Source organism: Nicotiana tabacum, chromosome 7, assembly GCF_000715075.1.
Source record: "Nicotiana tabacum cultivar K326 chromosome 7, ASM71507v2, whole genome shotgun sequence".
Classification (NCBI taxonomy): Eukaryota; Viridiplantae; Streptophyta; class Magnoliopsida; order Solanales; family Solanaceae; genus Nicotiana; species Nicotiana tabacum.
In genome coordinates, this window is record NC_134086.1 from 21809903 (window position 1) to 21827025 (window position 17123).

The 17123-nt window shown below is 37.6% G+C and overlaps 2 protein-coding genes across 3 annotated transcripts; one reads left to right on the forward strand and one right to left on the reverse strand.

Moving 5' to 3' along the window:
* The first annotated feature begins 3309 nt into the window (after nucleotides 1–3309).
* On the forward strand, nucleotides 3310–12974 carry LOC107822093 (COP1-interacting protein 7-like). Of its 2 annotated transcripts, none has more exons than XM_016648594.2 (14): nucleotides 3310–3425; nucleotides 3664–3807; nucleotides 4521–4700; nucleotides 5164–5284; nucleotides 5366–5405; nucleotides 5765–5817; nucleotides 5895–5950; nucleotides 7025–7177; nucleotides 7331–7548; nucleotides 7855–9410; nucleotides 9570–10478; nucleotides 11270–11657; nucleotides 12498–12563; nucleotides 12652–12974. In XM_016648594.2, exons 2-14 carry the CDS (start codon nucleotides 3749–3751, stop codon nucleotides 12702–12704), a joined length of 3852 nt encoding a protein of 1283 aa, XP_016504080.2. In that variant the 5' UTR covers nucleotides 3310–3425; nucleotides 3664–3748; the 3' UTR covers nucleotides 12705–12974. The 2 variants fall into 2 exon arrangements, with proteins under 2 accessions (XP_016504080.2, XP_016504079.2); XM_016648593.2 differs by having other exon boundaries at nucleotides 3322–3476.
* Nucleotides 12975–14021: 1047 nt separating this feature from the next.
* LOC107822095 (putative protein phosphatase 2C-like protein 44) lies at nucleotides 14022–16275 on the reverse strand. The gene is made up of 3 exons (XM_075256999.1): nucleotides 16128–16275; nucleotides 15291–15599; nucleotides 14022–14462 (listed from the first exon to the last, which is right to left on the reverse strand). Exons 1-3 carry the CDS (start codon nucleotides 16161–16163, stop codon nucleotides 14154–14156), a joined length of 654 nt encoding a protein of 217 aa, XP_075113100.1. The 5' UTR covers nucleotides 16164–16275; the 3' UTR covers nucleotides 14022–14153.
* Nucleotides 16276–17123: the final 848 nt, after the last annotated feature.

Below are 17123 nucleotides of genomic sequence, written 5' to 3' on the forward strand. Positions count from 1 at the left end.
AGTCATAATGACTCTCGGAATGCCCCAATTCACCTAACACAATATCTCGTTCCCCTTCTTCATTCAGAAGTTTATGAAAGTAGGTCTGCCACCTCCGCTTAATTTGATCATCCCCCATCAACACTCTACCGTCCACGTCTTTAATTTACCTCACTTGATCCAGATCCCGAGCCTTTCTCTCTCTCGCCTTGGCCAGCCTAATAACTTCTTCTCCCCGCCTTTGGTCCCCAGGCCGTCGTACAGACGAGCAAAAGCTGTATTTTTAGCCTCCGAAATCGCCAGCTTCGCCTCCTTCCTAGCTACCTTATACCTCTCACTATTCGCTCTTCTCTCCTCCTCGCTAGTGCTCCTTACTAGCTTCAGGTACGCTGCCTTATTCGCTTTCACTTTACCTTGGACCATAATTCATTCCACCACTAGTCGCCTTTATGACCACCAGAGTAGCCCACCAAGACCCCTAACACCTCTCTGCTGCCTTCCTTATACAATCTGCCGTCCACCACATAATGCTCGTGTCTCCACTACTCCTCCAAGCTCCCATAGCCGCTAACCTCGCTTCCAACTCTTGAGCTTTATCCTTAGTCAAGGCACCCCACATGATCCTCGGGCGTCCTCGTAAAGACCTTTTCTTCCTCCTTATCATAATACCGACGTCCATCACCAATAGCCTATACTGCGTCGCGAGGGTCTCACTGGGGATAACCTTGTAATCCTTGCACAACCCTCTGTCACATATTCTAAGGAGGAGATAGTCAATTTGCTTCCTCACCATCGTGCTTTGGAAAGTAACTAAATGCTCATCCCTTTTCGGAAAACTCAAGTTAGCAATCACAAGCTCAATTGCCTTAGCGAAATCCAGTAGCGAGGTACCTCCTCCATTTCGATCCCCAAAGTCGAAGCCGCCATGCACCTCACTGTAGCCACCTACAAACGACCCAATATGCCCATTGAATTCCCCTCCTATAAATAACCTCTCGGCAGGCAGAATATTACGCACAATCTTATCCAACCCCTCCTAGAAGCGCCTTTTAACCTCCTCATCCAAGCTTTCTTGCGGCGCGTAAGCACTAATGACATTTAGGGTACACTCACCAACCACCACCTTAATAGTCATTAGTGTATCATTCACCCGCCTAACCTCTACCACAAACTCTCTAAGATCCCTATCGACCAAAATACCCACTCCATTCTTACCCCCCAGGACTCCAGTGTACCATAACTTATACCCATCAATATCCCTCGCCCTCGATCCTACCCACCTAGTCTCCTGGACACACGCTATATTAACCTTCCTCTTTTGGAGGATCCTAGCAGACTCTATAGACTTACCCGTCAATGTGCCTATGTTCCATTACCCAATTCTCAACCTATAGGCTCTCTTGTTCTCCTTACCTCCCTTGCCTCCCGTCGCACCCCTATCCCCCTCCCCACCCCCCCGCCACACCCCTTACCCCTCCCGAGGACATGACCTTACTCTATCATCCCAAACTGCAACCACTATACCTACAACAGGCTAAGAAAGAATCACTAGCACACAATATGCAACGAACTAAACTAGAAACAAACAAGTAGAAACTACAAGCACACTAGTAGTATGAGTAAACTAATGCAAACTAAAAATGACTACAGTTTAGCTAACACCAAAAGGGGGAACAGTAGAACGGGAGGTACCAACTCCCGAGAATATAACCTGAAATTGTCTTGGTGTACTTGATGATGTTGTGGCACCTGGCACGTTCGCGTCTAACTTCCTATCGCCCCTTGCTGACGCTTGCCCCGACTGCTCTCCTATGCTTGTGCTTGCGCTTCCCGCTCGTCTCCAATACCACCAAATTTACTTACAAGACACACAAAATAATTTGCTAGATAAAGGGGGTGGGGGGTGGGGGGTGGGGGTGGGGAGGGGCTGTCACCGCTACCACTGGTGAAGCCCAACTGTGGCAAAAAAAGGGAAGAAGGGAACACCTATAGTAATAGTGAACTTATAGAACTAGATGTTACTCAAATGAGTAACATCATAATATATACTCCATATAGTTAGGGACCATCTCCTTTTATTTGTCCTAAAAAAGAAATTAGATAGAGAAAAAAAAAAGGCAATACCGGCATGTAAAAATATTAGGACTTAAGACTATTATATTCTCCAAAATGAAATCACACCATTTTCTCTAACTGCTTCAATTTTACATCATAGCATGACTAAATAGTCTCTTAAGTTCAATTTTCTCTATTATTAGACTAATTATATATAATAATAGTAGCAAATTGATAGATAAAAACAGACAATTCCAAATGTCACACTCCATAAAATAAGATCAATTTGCGGAGTCACATTGAATTAAGGGTGTCAAGCGATACCCCTTCTCCAAAAAATTATATTATATTGTTAGATATTTTTTATTTTATTTTATGTATATTTACTATACGTTGACTTTTCTTGACTTTTCATTGTATCTAATTATTTATATTCTTTGATGAAAATTCTGGCTCCTCCACTGGAAGCAATAGAACAGTAATAATAACATAATCAGTGTGTTCTCACAAGTGAATCTCGAGAGGGTAAAGTATATACAAACTTTATTTTTACTTTGTGTGAGTAAAAGAGTTGTGTTCGATAGATAATCGACTAAAGAAGCTGACTTAATAAATAAATTAAAATATTTAAGATCTTTTCTAGTATGTTGAATAGTCTAAAAAAACAAAAAATAATTAGGTGCATGTATAATGATATACAACTGTGCGCGCTTTGACTGTCACCACCAAAAAAGAGGGTCTCATTTTCCTAGGCGCAAAATAGCACCGCCCACTGTGTTTTCACACTGCCACAACAATTACTGAACACACACACTCTCAGTTCAGGGGTACTTTTGGCACTTTATTAAAAGGTTCCCCGATCACACCTTCTCCATTTTGTCCTCTTATCTTTTAGTGCTCCACTTTTTCTCTATGAATTACCTAAAATACCCTTGATTTCTCCTCCTTACCTCAAGATCTTGTTCTTATTATTTCCTCCCTTCCCTAACATAGTTTCATTTTTAGTTTGTTCCAAAATAAATATCACATTTTTTAATTTTAAAAAGTTTAACTTTAAACTTATTTATTTTATATATTTATTCTTAAGAAAAAACTTTTATAGCTATAAAAATACCATGACCCACAAACTTTTTAACATTATAAGTTACAACTTTCAAAAGTTTTTTTCAAACTTTTTAACATTAACCTTTTAAAGTTACAACTTTCAACAGTTTTTTTTTTTTTTTTTTTTTTTTTTTAAGTTTGAGTCAAACTAGCTTATATAGTATATGAAACGGAGGGAATACTACATTTTTTTCTTTGGATCCTTCTCTTTCTAATAATACACATAGATATATGTGTGTGTTTTGGAGCTATATTTGGTAATGGGTCACTGAGCATTTTGTGTAAAGGTGGAATCTTGATTTGTTGAATGACATTTCATTTGGGTTAAGTGTTAAAATGTATGAAACAACCCATTAAAACAAAGTTTTTCTTGAGCTTTTGCTTTAATCTTTTTGGTCTGTACAAACCCTTTTGCTCTATTTCTCTAAAAAAGTGATCTTTTGTGTTTTTCTTGACTAAAAGAGGTTTCTTGATGATGAAAACAGTGAGGTTTTACTGATTAGTCAGTTGGGTTGTGTTATTCAGCTTGTTGGGTTTGTCTGTTTCAAGATTTGGGAGCTCATTTTAAAGATCTAAGAATTTGGTTGCTGAAGCAATTGGAGTTGCAAGAATGAAGTCTAGTGCAAGACTTGACTCAGTTGTTTTTCAGCTCACTCCTACTAGAACTAGGTATATTTTTACATGGTTATAGCTAGTTTACTCAAAATATGTTATCTTTATTTGGTTTATATTTCATGTAATAGTGTTTTCAGATTGGTTTATTGTTGTGTGTATACATGGATGTGCATTGATCTTTGTGGATTTTTAGAGTATGTACTTATCAGGTTTAGCATTGATTGTGTAAAATCCAATTCAATGTTTGTTTGGATAACATTCGTATTGCTCTAGTCTTGATAAATGTCTTTTCATTCTACAATATTTTTTTTTCCTGGAATTGGCATTTCTCTCTTAGTTACTTTTTAGTTGTAATGCATAATATTGGTATGAGTGAGTTTAAATGGAATACCATGGTTAGTGACAATTCATATAGCTGACCCCAACTTGTTTTGGATTGAGATGTAGTTGTTGTTGACGTCTTCCTCTTAGTTACCAGTGGAAGGGAATTGACATTACTTTCTAATTGTTAAAGGAGTTGAAATCTTGATTTTATGTGAATCCTGCACCAAAATTAATTTCCTCTCTGGCTAGTTTGGCTTTTATGCAAACCGAAAATAGCTGGTGTAGTGACATCTACGCTTGCAATTTATCTCTCTACTTTTCTCTTCGTTAGAGTTTGGGGAGTATTCTTTGGCTTGTGCATAGCTTTACTTAAACACATAGTGAGAGTGGAGCTGTGGAAATTCTTGCTACTGATATAGATTTAAATGTCTTATTGTTTTCAGGTGTGATTTATTCATTATAGCCAATGGCAAGAAGGAGAAACTAGCTTCTGGTTTGCTGAATCCTTTTCTTGCTCACTTGAGAACTGCTCAGGATCAAATTGCAAAGGGTGGCTATTCAGTTTTGCTGGAACCAGATGCTCATGTCGATGCTTCATGGTTTACAAAGGGCACAGTGGAAAGGTTTGTAGTAAAACCTAGTGGTGTCCTTATGTACTCTTACATGTTAATTAGCATATCAATGGGAATGTTTCCTGGGATAGTCCAAGTCCAATCCTCTAAGGCAGGCGATCTTTTTGCAAAGGCATAAACTTTTTATTTATGTATAATTTTTTACTGAAATGGTTGGAACCTTCTCTAGGGACAATTCATATTTTTGCAAAGCAAGAAAAGAAAACTTTTGCAATTTAATAGGCTTTTTTTATGCATAGCCAGCAAGCAAAACCAGAAATTACGTATGTAAACATGTAGCATACTTCACACCCCATAACATGAAGCTGCTCTGGCAGGTCCTACTAATTCTGAGAAAGATTAAAAAAGAGAATAAGGGCGTGATAATAATGTGCAAACAAATTAGGCCAATGTTTCCTTTTTTTGTTTTGTTTTGTTAATACCGAATTGGTGTAATGTTTCTTTCTCTTAACAGGTTTGTCCGTTTTGTGAGCACTCCGGAGATCCTGGAAAGGGTGTACACCATAGAATCTGAGATCTTGCAGATCGAGGAAGCAATTGCCCTTCAGGGACACAATGATATTGGTATAGGGCCAGTAAGTATTTCCTGACTTCAGTCATTTCATGTGTCATGGAGTGTCAAGATGTTAGTCCAACAATTTTTATTTCTTCAACAGGTTGAACACAAAGAAGCAAAACCAGCTGGAAATTTTGCAGGTACTTCAGAGTGAAAAACTTGTATCATTGTTGACCGAACAAAAGCCCAGTTCGTTTTCTTTTTTCTTCTCATCATCACTTAGGCGAATGATGCACCTCGCGATCAAGATGTTGTAAACTTTTTGGTCCTGGTTTCTTGGTTAACTTAACTATTTCCTCTTTAGTCTTTTGTTTCTTCCATTGCCGCATTGATTGGATCCTCCATTTACAAGAAATGCTACTCCGATATAGATCCCTAGATTATGCAATTATCTTACCTTACTTTTGTCAATAATCTAACAGTGGGCTTTATCCTCTAATGTTATGTGGAATTGCTAGTTTATGATACAAGATACTGAAAAATAGTGAAATTTGGACAGGTACTAAATCTACAGCATATGTCAGCGAGGAGAAAGCTATTGTCCTTTACAAGGTGACTGGGCATCTTCTATTCTTTCAATTGTTGCGCATATTATGACTTTTTCCTGATCTGGTTTATGTTTCGTGCAGCCGGGGGAAAATCAACCTCAGACAAATGGGTCAGGTTGTCAGGAAGAAAATTCAAGGTATAGTAGTCTGACAGATCATTTAAGCATATTTTTCTGTTCCTGGAAGTTATACTTGTATCTGTGGTTTCACTTCAGAATTCCATGGACAGAGATTTGTTGATGACGATTAATCAACTAGAACTACTCAATCAGATTTCTTTTTGCACCTTTGTCCCCGTTTGTTGTTGTCATAATGTAAAGATAAATCAGTGATATCACTATGGACAATTGGAAAGAACTAGGATTTCTCTTTTTGATAAAGTTGAAAGCAGGATTTCTAACTTAGCACGGCAAGTTATATCTCTTGGTTGTTTGGAAATATTTTTATGCATCTCTTTATAAAAAAAGTATATTAGTTTCTCGCATCCGGTTCATTGTAAGCTGGTGTACCAGCTGGTTAAAAGCAATATAAATTCCTACATTGGCTTCCTTTTGACTGCTACACGTAATGTCACAAAAGAAGGCCGCCCTCATAAGACCGAGAAAAACAAAGAGAAAAGAGGAAAAGGAAAAACAGAAAACTGTAAGAGTAGATGTTTTTAATATTTTGCTTATCCATTGATAAAAGTGCAGACGTACATCTTATTATGATTTTTAACATTTCAGTCAACCCAGTTTCTTTATGTTCTGTTGGCTAGTTAAAATTCAATAACATTTCTTGATAATTGTATTTCTATCCTTGTTAACTGTCGTCCACTTAAAATCTATGCCATGAACAGCACCGCCTTAGTTTGCATATTTGTGTGCATATTATGTGGGTGAGTTCAATTTTCATAGCCATAATGTAGTTGGCATTAGAGCTAATAGCCTCTTAACCTATATAGGAGTCAAAGTAAAGACATAAGTGTCAAAAAAATAAAGTATTGACATAAGTTACTTGCCGAAAGAAAAAACATTGACATAAGCTGTTTGGCACCATCATTTGATCATGTTACTGAAGTTATCTTCTGTTCGTTTCATTTTCATATGCCTAATTAAAGAATCTCCGGATAAGTGGACTTGCTCAGAGCTTGTAACATGTATGAAGAGCCAGAATTTTCAAGTTTAGTAATAGATCCAATTGCATTTTGATTGATTTGTCTTCTTATTCAGAGTACAGCTTTTGAAGGTCTTGGAGACTCGCAAGTCTGTGCTTCAAAAAGAACAAGGAATGGCATTTGCACGTGCTGTAGCTGCTGGTTTTGATATTGATCGCATGGCACAGATGGTATCATTTGCTGAGTCTTTTGGTGCATCACGCTTAAAGTAAGCAACTAGCAGCAACTTCTAGTTCCCTTTGTTGGAATAAACATCGCTTATTTTTTGTTTGCATTCAAATCAAAGTATTAGCAGAATCACAAATCACAAATAAACGGTTACTTGCAATCACCATTGCTAAAACAGTTATATATGTGGCAGAGATGCATGTGTACGATTTATGGAACTGTGGAAGAAAAAGCATGAAAATGGACAATGGGTTGAAATTGAAGCTGCTGAAGCAATGGCGAATCAATTAAACATTGCTGCAATGAATGCATCTGGAATTCTTCTATCTAATATTGCTAATAAGCAGTTTGATTCCAACGCTGAGATGGCTTCTGAGAATTATGTGAAATCAAGCGCAGATAGTAATTCAGGTAACGAAGCAAATCCTATGAAGGGTACTCTGTTATAACTTGCCTTTCATATAGGCCGCATCCGGGCAAGGTCATATTATTTGCAAATATTAACATACATTCTTCAAGTCATCAAGGTTATAGTTTCTATCTCTTTTTTGCCATGAAAAACGTTCATTCAGTTGGGGATGCTTTCAGTTCTGACCTTGGATGTACTCTTATTGTTTATGAGGATTGAATAGGATGATTTAGGTATGTATATTCTTCTACAACATGTGCTTTCTTGAGAGAGTTGTGATATTTTTGTCATATTCTTTGGCAATATAGGGGAAAGGCCTCCATTTGATCAACAAAATCCAAATGGTCAACAACAATATCAGTTTCTTCATCCAATGTTTCCACCTTGGACAATGCATTCTCCAGGCTCTGCCGTACCTGCTTTTCAAGGATACCCTATGCAAGGAGTACCATATTATCCAGCTTATCCAGGAAATGGGCCTCTCTATCAACCTCCTTATCCAGGAATGGAAGACTCTCAAATGAGTGTCACTCCGAAAACTAGGCAGAAAAGACAGTCTTTGGATAGGGGAGAAAGCAACAGTGAATCGGAGGAGGACGAAGAAATGGATAGTGAAGGTTCTCATAGTCAAAGAAAGAAGGCTGGTGGACGGTCTAGGAAAAAACAATCAGGAAAGGTTGTTATACGTAACATTAATTATATCACTTCTAAAACAAAGAACTCTAGTGACAGCGAATCAGAAGCAGCTTCTGGTTCGGAAAAAGATGCCGATAGTGAAGATCTAGAAGGCAATGGTCACAATTCGGTGAACAGGGAAACTTCATGGTCATCAAAAACAAGACGAAGCCGCACAAAGTTTCAGGATGAGTCAATTTTATATGATGATGACGCTGTACGTGAGAAGGAAGCTGATGGTGGGCACTGGCTGGCATTTCAAAATTGTTTATTGAAAGGCAATGAAGAAGAAAGTCAGGCTGACAAAAATGGCATGTTCTCCATGGAGAAAGATGCAAGGAGGAGGCGAAAAAATACCACGGGCGATGATCCTTTGGCTAGTGGTGCACAAGATGGCATTGAAATGAAGGATAGGTTGAGTGATGATATCCACACAGTTGGTGCGAAGATGTCGCGCATGTCCAGGGGACCTAATGGTGAACTTCTACTTTCAAACAGAGGATATGACAGTGCTCAAGGACTTGGTGACAAAATGGACATGCAGTTTACAGAAATAAATGGGAGAAAAGTCATGCTTAGAACTTCAAATGATGATTTTATGTTAAATGGTCGAGACAATCAATCAGGGATGAGAAATTCATTAGATCCTCTAGCTGTAAATGCATTTGAGCATGCGAATAAGATAGACAGAGCATCCTCACATGATATGGCTGATGAGTCTTTTATTGTACCTTTTAGGTCAATGTCATTGGATGATGTTGGACCAGATGGAAGAACTGCCATTAACATGGACTCTGAGCTTCCGCATCAAAAATCAGAAAACAACTCTGTTGGGGTTATGAGCTACTACGAGCCTAATGATTTGAGCTTGATGCCTGAGCGGGGAACAGAAAAGAGGTCAGGTGTCTATGACCCTGCGCTGGACTATGAAATGCAATTTTGCATTGAAGGGTCTGCTTCAAAGGATAAAAGAAAGAATGGAGTCTCGAATGACGTGAATGTAGGTTCTAAAAAATCAGAGAAAGATCGCAGGTCAAAAGCTACTGCTGATACTTCAGATAAGAAGAGGAGTGGAGGGCCAATAAGAAAAGGAAAAATGTCAAAGTCAAGTCCTTTGGATGATGCACGAGCACGTGCTGATAGGATAAGATCCTTCAAGTCTGATATCCAGAAGATGAAAAAAGAAAAGGTGCACTGACCTATTTTTTCTCACTTCCCCTCCCTTTTTCGCGGTACAAAGTGTTAGTGATTTAAATAGTGTTTCTGGAATATTTAACCAGTTTAAGTTGTTTTTTCATGATATATTTCCCAATAGAGTTTGAATAGGTGGAATTTTAAAATTTTACAGGAAGAGGCAGACCAAAAGCGCATTGAGGCATTAAAACTGGAAAGGCAAAAGAGAATTGCATCCAGAGGTGGCTCCAGCTCTGCTCGCTCTCCAGCACCAACAGCCCAAACAAGAAAATTGCCAGCAAAACTCTCTCCTAGCACCATCAGGGGATCTAAGTTCAGTGACTCAGAGCCTGGATCCTCGTCGCCATTGCAAAGAACCAAAATAAGAACTTCACTGGTGTCAAGTGATCTGCAAAAGGGCTCTAAAGCCAGCAAATCAACTGATGGCAGCAAATTGGCTGGTAACAAATTGAGTAGATCGGCATCATCCTTGTCTGAACCAAAAAAAGAAAACAATGGTGTTACACCTAATTCAAAGGCATCCATGGCACGAATAAGAAGATTATCAGAGCCCAAAGCAATCAGCGGCAAGCCTGGTACTTTGGGGAAGGCACAAAGTGCTGAATTTGTATCAAAGCCCAAGGCTCGAAGTGCTGAACCAGTGTCTAAGACGAAACGCTCTGATGTGCCCGAGAGCAAGAAAATATCTGCTATCATAGACCTTGACAAAAAGAAGGCTGCTACTCTTCCTGAGCTGAAAATCAGAACCACCAAAGAATCGTCTGATTTACCACAAGATAAACCAGCTGCAGAGAATATAGCAAAAGAGAAGAATGACAGGCCTTCTGTAGTATCCAAAGACGTTGAATCTTACAAGAGTGATCCAGATGAAAACATTATTGAGAAAACTGTTGTTATGCTTGAGAAGGAGAAGCCCTCTTTTGCAGCTTCCAAATCATCATCAGAGAAGGACAGTGTAGAGAAAACTGACTATGCATCTACACGTGACCCACCGTCACCCTTTGAGGGATTTATCCGAGCTCCTGCTCCTAGCCAACTGCAAAAACTGTCAAATACTCATGAGGTAGGACTAGTAGAGTTAGGTAAAATTAAAAGCTGGTACTCTTAGATGTTGCCCATTACACAACACAATTACTAAAAATTCTTACAGTTAAGTGACTACTATATCAGTTGAACTTGAACATATGGTAATATATACTTAACACGAGTAGATCATGGAGATAAAATGTTCCTGATTTCTTCCCTAAAAATGTCCCCCAATTTTAGCAAAACTTTTTCAGAAGCAACAGACAACTTAATTGATCTTAGATGTTTTAGTTTTATCTGGAATATGAATTTCCTTTATATACTTTGTTCATTTCTCTTAGGTGGCATGGGGGTAAGGAGGGGGTATTTTTGGGTTTGGGGGTGGGGGGCACTGTAGTGGTCTTGGGGGCCTGATTTGCTTGGGTGGTGTGAGCAAACTATCCTTTCAATTTATTTACGTGCCAGTTGAAGTGAATTGTGACCTGCGTATGCTTATTTATTGAAAAAAAGAAAATTATATTTTCACCTAAACAGCCCTTGTCACGAAAACGTATAATATACACCTAAACAATACTTATTAATGAAAAAGGAAAAAAAACTCACCTACTTAAAGCCTCGTGTTTCAATATGCTCATATGGATATTTGTAATAAATTTTCTGCCAATGGATTTCTTGTATGCTGTTTACATGGTGCCGGGGATTCTCATTAGCATATGATTATTTAGCAAAGGTAATAATTTATGCTCTGCTTGTTTGGGTTCTGTATTGAATTAACATTAGTTGCATATGCAATTGCGAAAACTGAATATTCCACCTTAATATTTGCAGGTGGGGACGAGTTATGCTGATGACACACCCAAATTTGCAAATATCGGTAGTACTGTTTATCGTGCTCCCTATGCTCGTGTCTCCTCTGTAGAGGACCCTTCTACCAGAAACTTGGAGTATGTTAAAGCACCCCCGTCGAGCTCAGACATAGCATCAACAGTTAAAGAAATTGCCAAAGCTCATGCACCTGATATTCACACCATCAGAGTAGATAACAATCCAGAAGCTGCAGAGAAGACTCAATTGAAGGAATCACCAAAAGGTTTTAAACGCCTCTTGAGGTTTGGAAAGAAGAACCATTCCTCTGCAGGAGCAGAATCAGATGGTGCAACCATGAATAGTGTCAAGCAGGATGATAGTGCCGCAAATGCTTCCTTGCCTAGTGAAGGTAACGAGCTTTCAAATCTCTTAACTTGATAGCCGTAGCTGAAAACATCGATAACATGTTCCCTTTTGAAATTATGGGAACAAGATCTGGTGTAGTTTTCTTGTTAAGATCCTTACCTATCCAAAAAACAAAAATTACTCACTCTGTCCCTATTTATTTTGCACACTTTCCTTTTAGCCTGTCCCAAAATAACACCTTTCTATACTTAGAAATGATTTGACTTTAAAATTTTCATTTTATCCTTAAAGAGATAATTTAGAGCCACAAAAATGTCTATGGCTTGTTTTAGACCACAAATTTCAAAAGTCTTTATTTCATTATTAAACTACGTGTCCAATCAAAGCATGTCACATAAAATGGGATGGGGGGAGCAGTGATTTTCTTATAAATCCAAAATGAAGTTTAGAACCAGCTACCATTTGAATCCTTACAATCTGTTACTTCGGCTTCCCAAACCAAATAGGGAGCACCAAAAGCAGAACAAGAGGACAAGTGAAATAAGAATATAAAAAGATAAGAAAACATGTTAAACAGAACTGTTTGTGATTGGAGAGAGGGAGGGGTGGAAGGGTAGTGGATGAGTACTGTTGCGTTGAGAAGAATGGGGGAAACAATTCTTGGCTAACGTTTCTTTTCAGTAGCTTCGCACAGTTTTGGAAATATTTCTTTGACTTGTATGTACTGTAGATGACTCGATGGAATATGTCTTGATCCTGAATGTTAAACCCTTAATTCTAATTCCATCTGCACAATTGTAATGCATATGGAATCGACAATAATTTGTTCACCCTTGTCCCTCTTTAATATCAATAAGCTGACCTTATACCTTGTCTCCTCCAGTTTACACTTTGAAGAATTTGATCTCCCAAGATGAAACCCCAACTGGTGGCAATGCTCCTCAGAAGTGTAAGATTAATAATATCCTTAAGATTTAAATGTGTTTTATATTTATATGTATGAATGAGGAACTGAGGTATTTACACTTGGAATACAGCTCGCCTCTCTTTGTTATCTCCCTTTCGAAGCAAGACTAGTGAAAAAAGGTGACAGTATGCAGTATCAAGATTGTTCAAGTGAGTCTCCAATGGTTGTCAGCTCAAGGTGTGACACATCAATTCATCATTTTTTTAATTTTGCTCACAGCTCTTTATGACATTCCAAAAGCAGTTCATTTCCTAAAATGTAGTATTTTGTAAAAAGAAATGGTGTTAAGATGAAAAATGTATATACGTTCGACTGCCTGTTAGCTTTCAATGTACTTACTGTTTGGATTTGATAGTTGGTGTTTGCAGTAAAGATGCTCCAGAAATTTTTACAGTTCCTATCGTTTATTTATTGCTTCAAAGTAATTACACATTTTGCAATTTTCCTTGACCTATGGCTTATTAAGGCCAATAGCATGGGAAATGAATATAAGAGAAAAAAGAATGTGGCAATGAAAACACAAAAAGGGCAGCCTGGTGCAGGAAGCATCCCCTTTCATGGAGGATCCGGGGAAGGGCCGCACCCCAAGAGGTGTGATGTAGGCAGCCTACCCTGATGCTTGCATTAATGGCTGATTCCACGGCTCCAACCCGTGAAACATGTAGATGCATTACTTTAGTAAAACCTGGTAACAGAATAATTGCAGAAGATAAAATGAAATAAATATGTTGAGGGAAAAAAGAGAAACGCAGCAATACTGAAATTCTTTTTCTTGATATAGCCACACCTAGTTATGAGATCCTAGCTTGACCTTACACAAGAGTTGCTTGACCCTTGACAGCAATCTCAGTTTGCTAAAATATTAGCTAACTTGTATTGGAATGTTACTTCCCAGTTCTGTAAATGGGAATGACTCATATCAAAGTATATTAGTTGAAGGTGTAGTTTCTATTCTACACAAACAAGGATGTCTTTTAGGTTTTTCTCATTTCTGCATTATTCAAATCTAATGATGAGGCAAGAAACATTGCTTTTGCTCCTTCTAGTCAAAGCTTCTTTGGCTAAGCATTCAGCAGCTTCTTGAGGATCTTCCAAATGCCTGATCAAGTTCACTGCCTCTTGCTGCTTCATTACCTGGTTAAAATTTCACAAGCAGAAATCAACAGTTAGCACTAGCTGAGGTTTGTTTCTTCTTTTGGTTGTGTTGGTTTGGGGCGGGGGAGAGTCTGTCGGAAATAACCTCTCTATCTTTATAAGATAGGGGTAAGCTCTGCATACACACTACCCTCCCCAAAACCCACTTGTGGGATTACACTAGGTTTGTTGTTGGTTTTGGGGAGTGGGTGGGTGTTGGATATTGAACTTTACCTCCCATATGCCAGGACTAGCTAAGATAACAAATTCAATATCGCGATCAATCTTTTCAGAACCAACGGCAAGTTCTGAGCTTTTAGAAGGCTTATTAGCTGCAGCTCCCTTTCCAGAATCCGAGGATGTTCTTCTTACTTTAGGTAAGCGTTTGATGACAACTGATAGGAATGAAAAACAATCAACTCAGTTATAATCTCTACATCAAAATGAAAATTCACAAAGAGGGGTAAAAGGATGATATATTGTCATGCCTGGGAGGAATTTGTGTGACCAATGTGACTTTGTTGTATGCTGTTGCCTTCTGTTAATTTCGAAAGCTTCGCCTTCTTTGCATACCACCACTTTGTATTCACCCATATTTGCAAGTATTAGCTTCTCTCCATTGATGACTATTGCTGAAGCTGAACCCATGTTCCATGTCTTCTCTAGTCGTTCTGTTTCCCTGACCTTAGCTTTTGCATGCACATGTGCCTTTTTTAAGGTTTCCTTGCTTTTCTTCCTCATCTGTGACTGAAGGAAATAGCCACAAAACATGAGCTAAACCTCTAACTAAGCTACAATTTACAGGTTATGTTGCACTGGGCTTTAATAATCAGCATCACCTTTCATAGGTGTTCCCTTTGATTTTCTAGATACACTAAAAGGAACAAAAATTATTTCCCCAACAATCAAGCATCACCTAGGAGAGCCTTGGAGCAACGGTGAAGTTGTCTCTATGTGACCTCACGGTTCCAGCCGTGGAAGCAACCACTAATGCTTGCATTAGGGTAGATTTTCAACATACACTTCTTGGGGTGTGGCCCATCGTCGGACCCTACTTTGATGCGGCACACCTTGTCCGCCGGGCTGCCCTTTTAATCAGGCATCACCTCTCATAAATGATGATACTGATTATCATTGAGGGCTTACGAAATACCCAATGCTATTAACAAACACACAACAACAACAACACACATAGCATATGAGCCTATGGTTCCATTCTTGTTGTTGCCTTTTAAATTAAGTAGATATAAGAAAGTATTAGATAGTCGAAAAAGTGTATAAAACTTGTATAATTTTTATATATAACATACAAAATGTATATATATACAAAAAATATACAAATTTTATATATGTTTCGGCAGCATATATATTTTGTATAGTTTTGTGTGTGCGTGTGTGTGTGTATATATATATATATATATATATGTTGTATGTTATATATAAAAAATTTTAGCATGGACACAAAATGATAAAACAAATAGTGGCGATCACAACAAAGTCATGAAATGTAGTATGACAGAACACAAGAGAGTGGTGAATCCTAAGAACATATTATTCTCATGGTTTGTTAATTACCTCGTTAAAATTGTCGTCAAACAAATGAGTCTGCAGGTACTTGGTAACTCCGCCACCAATTCGGGTATCAAAAACTCCATAAAACCACCACTCTTGTTCTTCTACTTGTTCCCTTTGCACCACCACTTTATCACACTCTACTTGGTTATTTTGAGGTGTTTGTGGCGGTGCTCCGCCGCCTAATGGCTTTTCCTCCGCCACGTAATATCCATGAGTTATAGGCATCATCCATGAAAGCCTCTTCCCATTGTTCGTTTCTCTCTTCTTGTATCCTTCTTCTTTGGCCAGAAAGTTTCTCAGCCGAAGTTTCTATAAAATTCAACAAATAAACGACTTATAAGAGATTGAAAAACTTGCATGATGGACCTATACATGTGATTTCTGCCTAATGTTCTGCGTCCTAACAAACAAAAATACCAAACTCTATACATGAACCTCAACTGGCTTTTGACATAGGTGCGAAGCAAGTCTAAAAGATACAACAATTGTTGGCGGAATGAGTGAGGACTTTGTTTGCCCTAAAAAATGTGCCAGAATTGTATTAGTTTCGTAAAAACAAACCATGCTAAAACCTTATGACAAAGGTGGTCAATAGAAATAAAAAATATAGAAGAAATGTCCCAAAGAAAGGTTTGTAACAAGAGGTAAATGGACTTATATAATCGTGCATTTTGGGGTGGAACAATTAAAAGAAAATGAAATTTCGATGTAAATGTGAATCTATAATCCTTTAATCGTCATTTCTTTGCTTTGTAAACGTATTGATAAATGATAATTAAAGTACAAAAGATTAAACAAAATATGTATACATTTAGAGAAATTAAAGAAGCAATGTACCTTGGCTATCTTGAGTTGAAAATCCTTGAACCCCATGTTTTCAGCTCTCAAAATCCAAAAATGGCAATTGACTCTGGTTAACAATCTTCTGAGATTTAATAAAAGGGAAAAATTTTGAAAACAAAAAATGTATAGAAAGAGACAGAGAGAGGGGATTTTTCTTAGGCAATAAGAATTTATTATGTTTTTCTTGTTCAAATATAATTTCGTGAAATTTGATGGTGTTGACAAAGAGTCTAATACTTTTGAACTTATCTATGCAGTTTTCAAAAATATTAAAAGATAAAAAGAAGAATGAATGATAATTTTGGTAAAGGAAGAAAAGAATTTTTACCACAGTTAATAGTAAATTTTTTTGGGGGGAAGAAATTGTTATCTTATCTAAATAGGCTTAAGTTTTATCCGCTGACTATACCTATACAAAGTATGAGATGTTAACCTGAAAAAGAGGATTAATAACTTATTAGAGCCAGTCAATTTACTCTTAACCATTATGATTCCCCCCCCCCCCCCCCAAACTAGCAATAAATAAAAATTAAATTCTTGCACATTATCTAAATAAACTACTACATCATATAAAGAAGTTACAGATATGGCCATATGGGACCAATAACTTTCTTTAAAGGAGAAGTGGAAAAAAGAGCAAGCTTTGAGATGGTTACTTTTGTAAATTTAAGCAATGTTATAAAAATTGAAGGTACAGCACGGTGATATTTACTTATCATTGACATAACCGTTTATTTTTATATAGTATAAAAATAAAATAAGATGTAAAGCGTAAAGGACAGAAGAACGTAAGATTTATTGGGCGTTTGGACATAAGAATTGTGAAATTCCGAAAAAAAGTAAATCTTTTTCTAAATAAAAATGGTATTGAAAATTAGAGTTGTGTTTGGATATGAATATAATTTGGAGTTGTTTTTGAATTTTTATGAGTGATTTGAAGTGAAAATTTTGAAAAACTGTTTTTTGGAGTTTTTCAAATTTCTGAAAAAA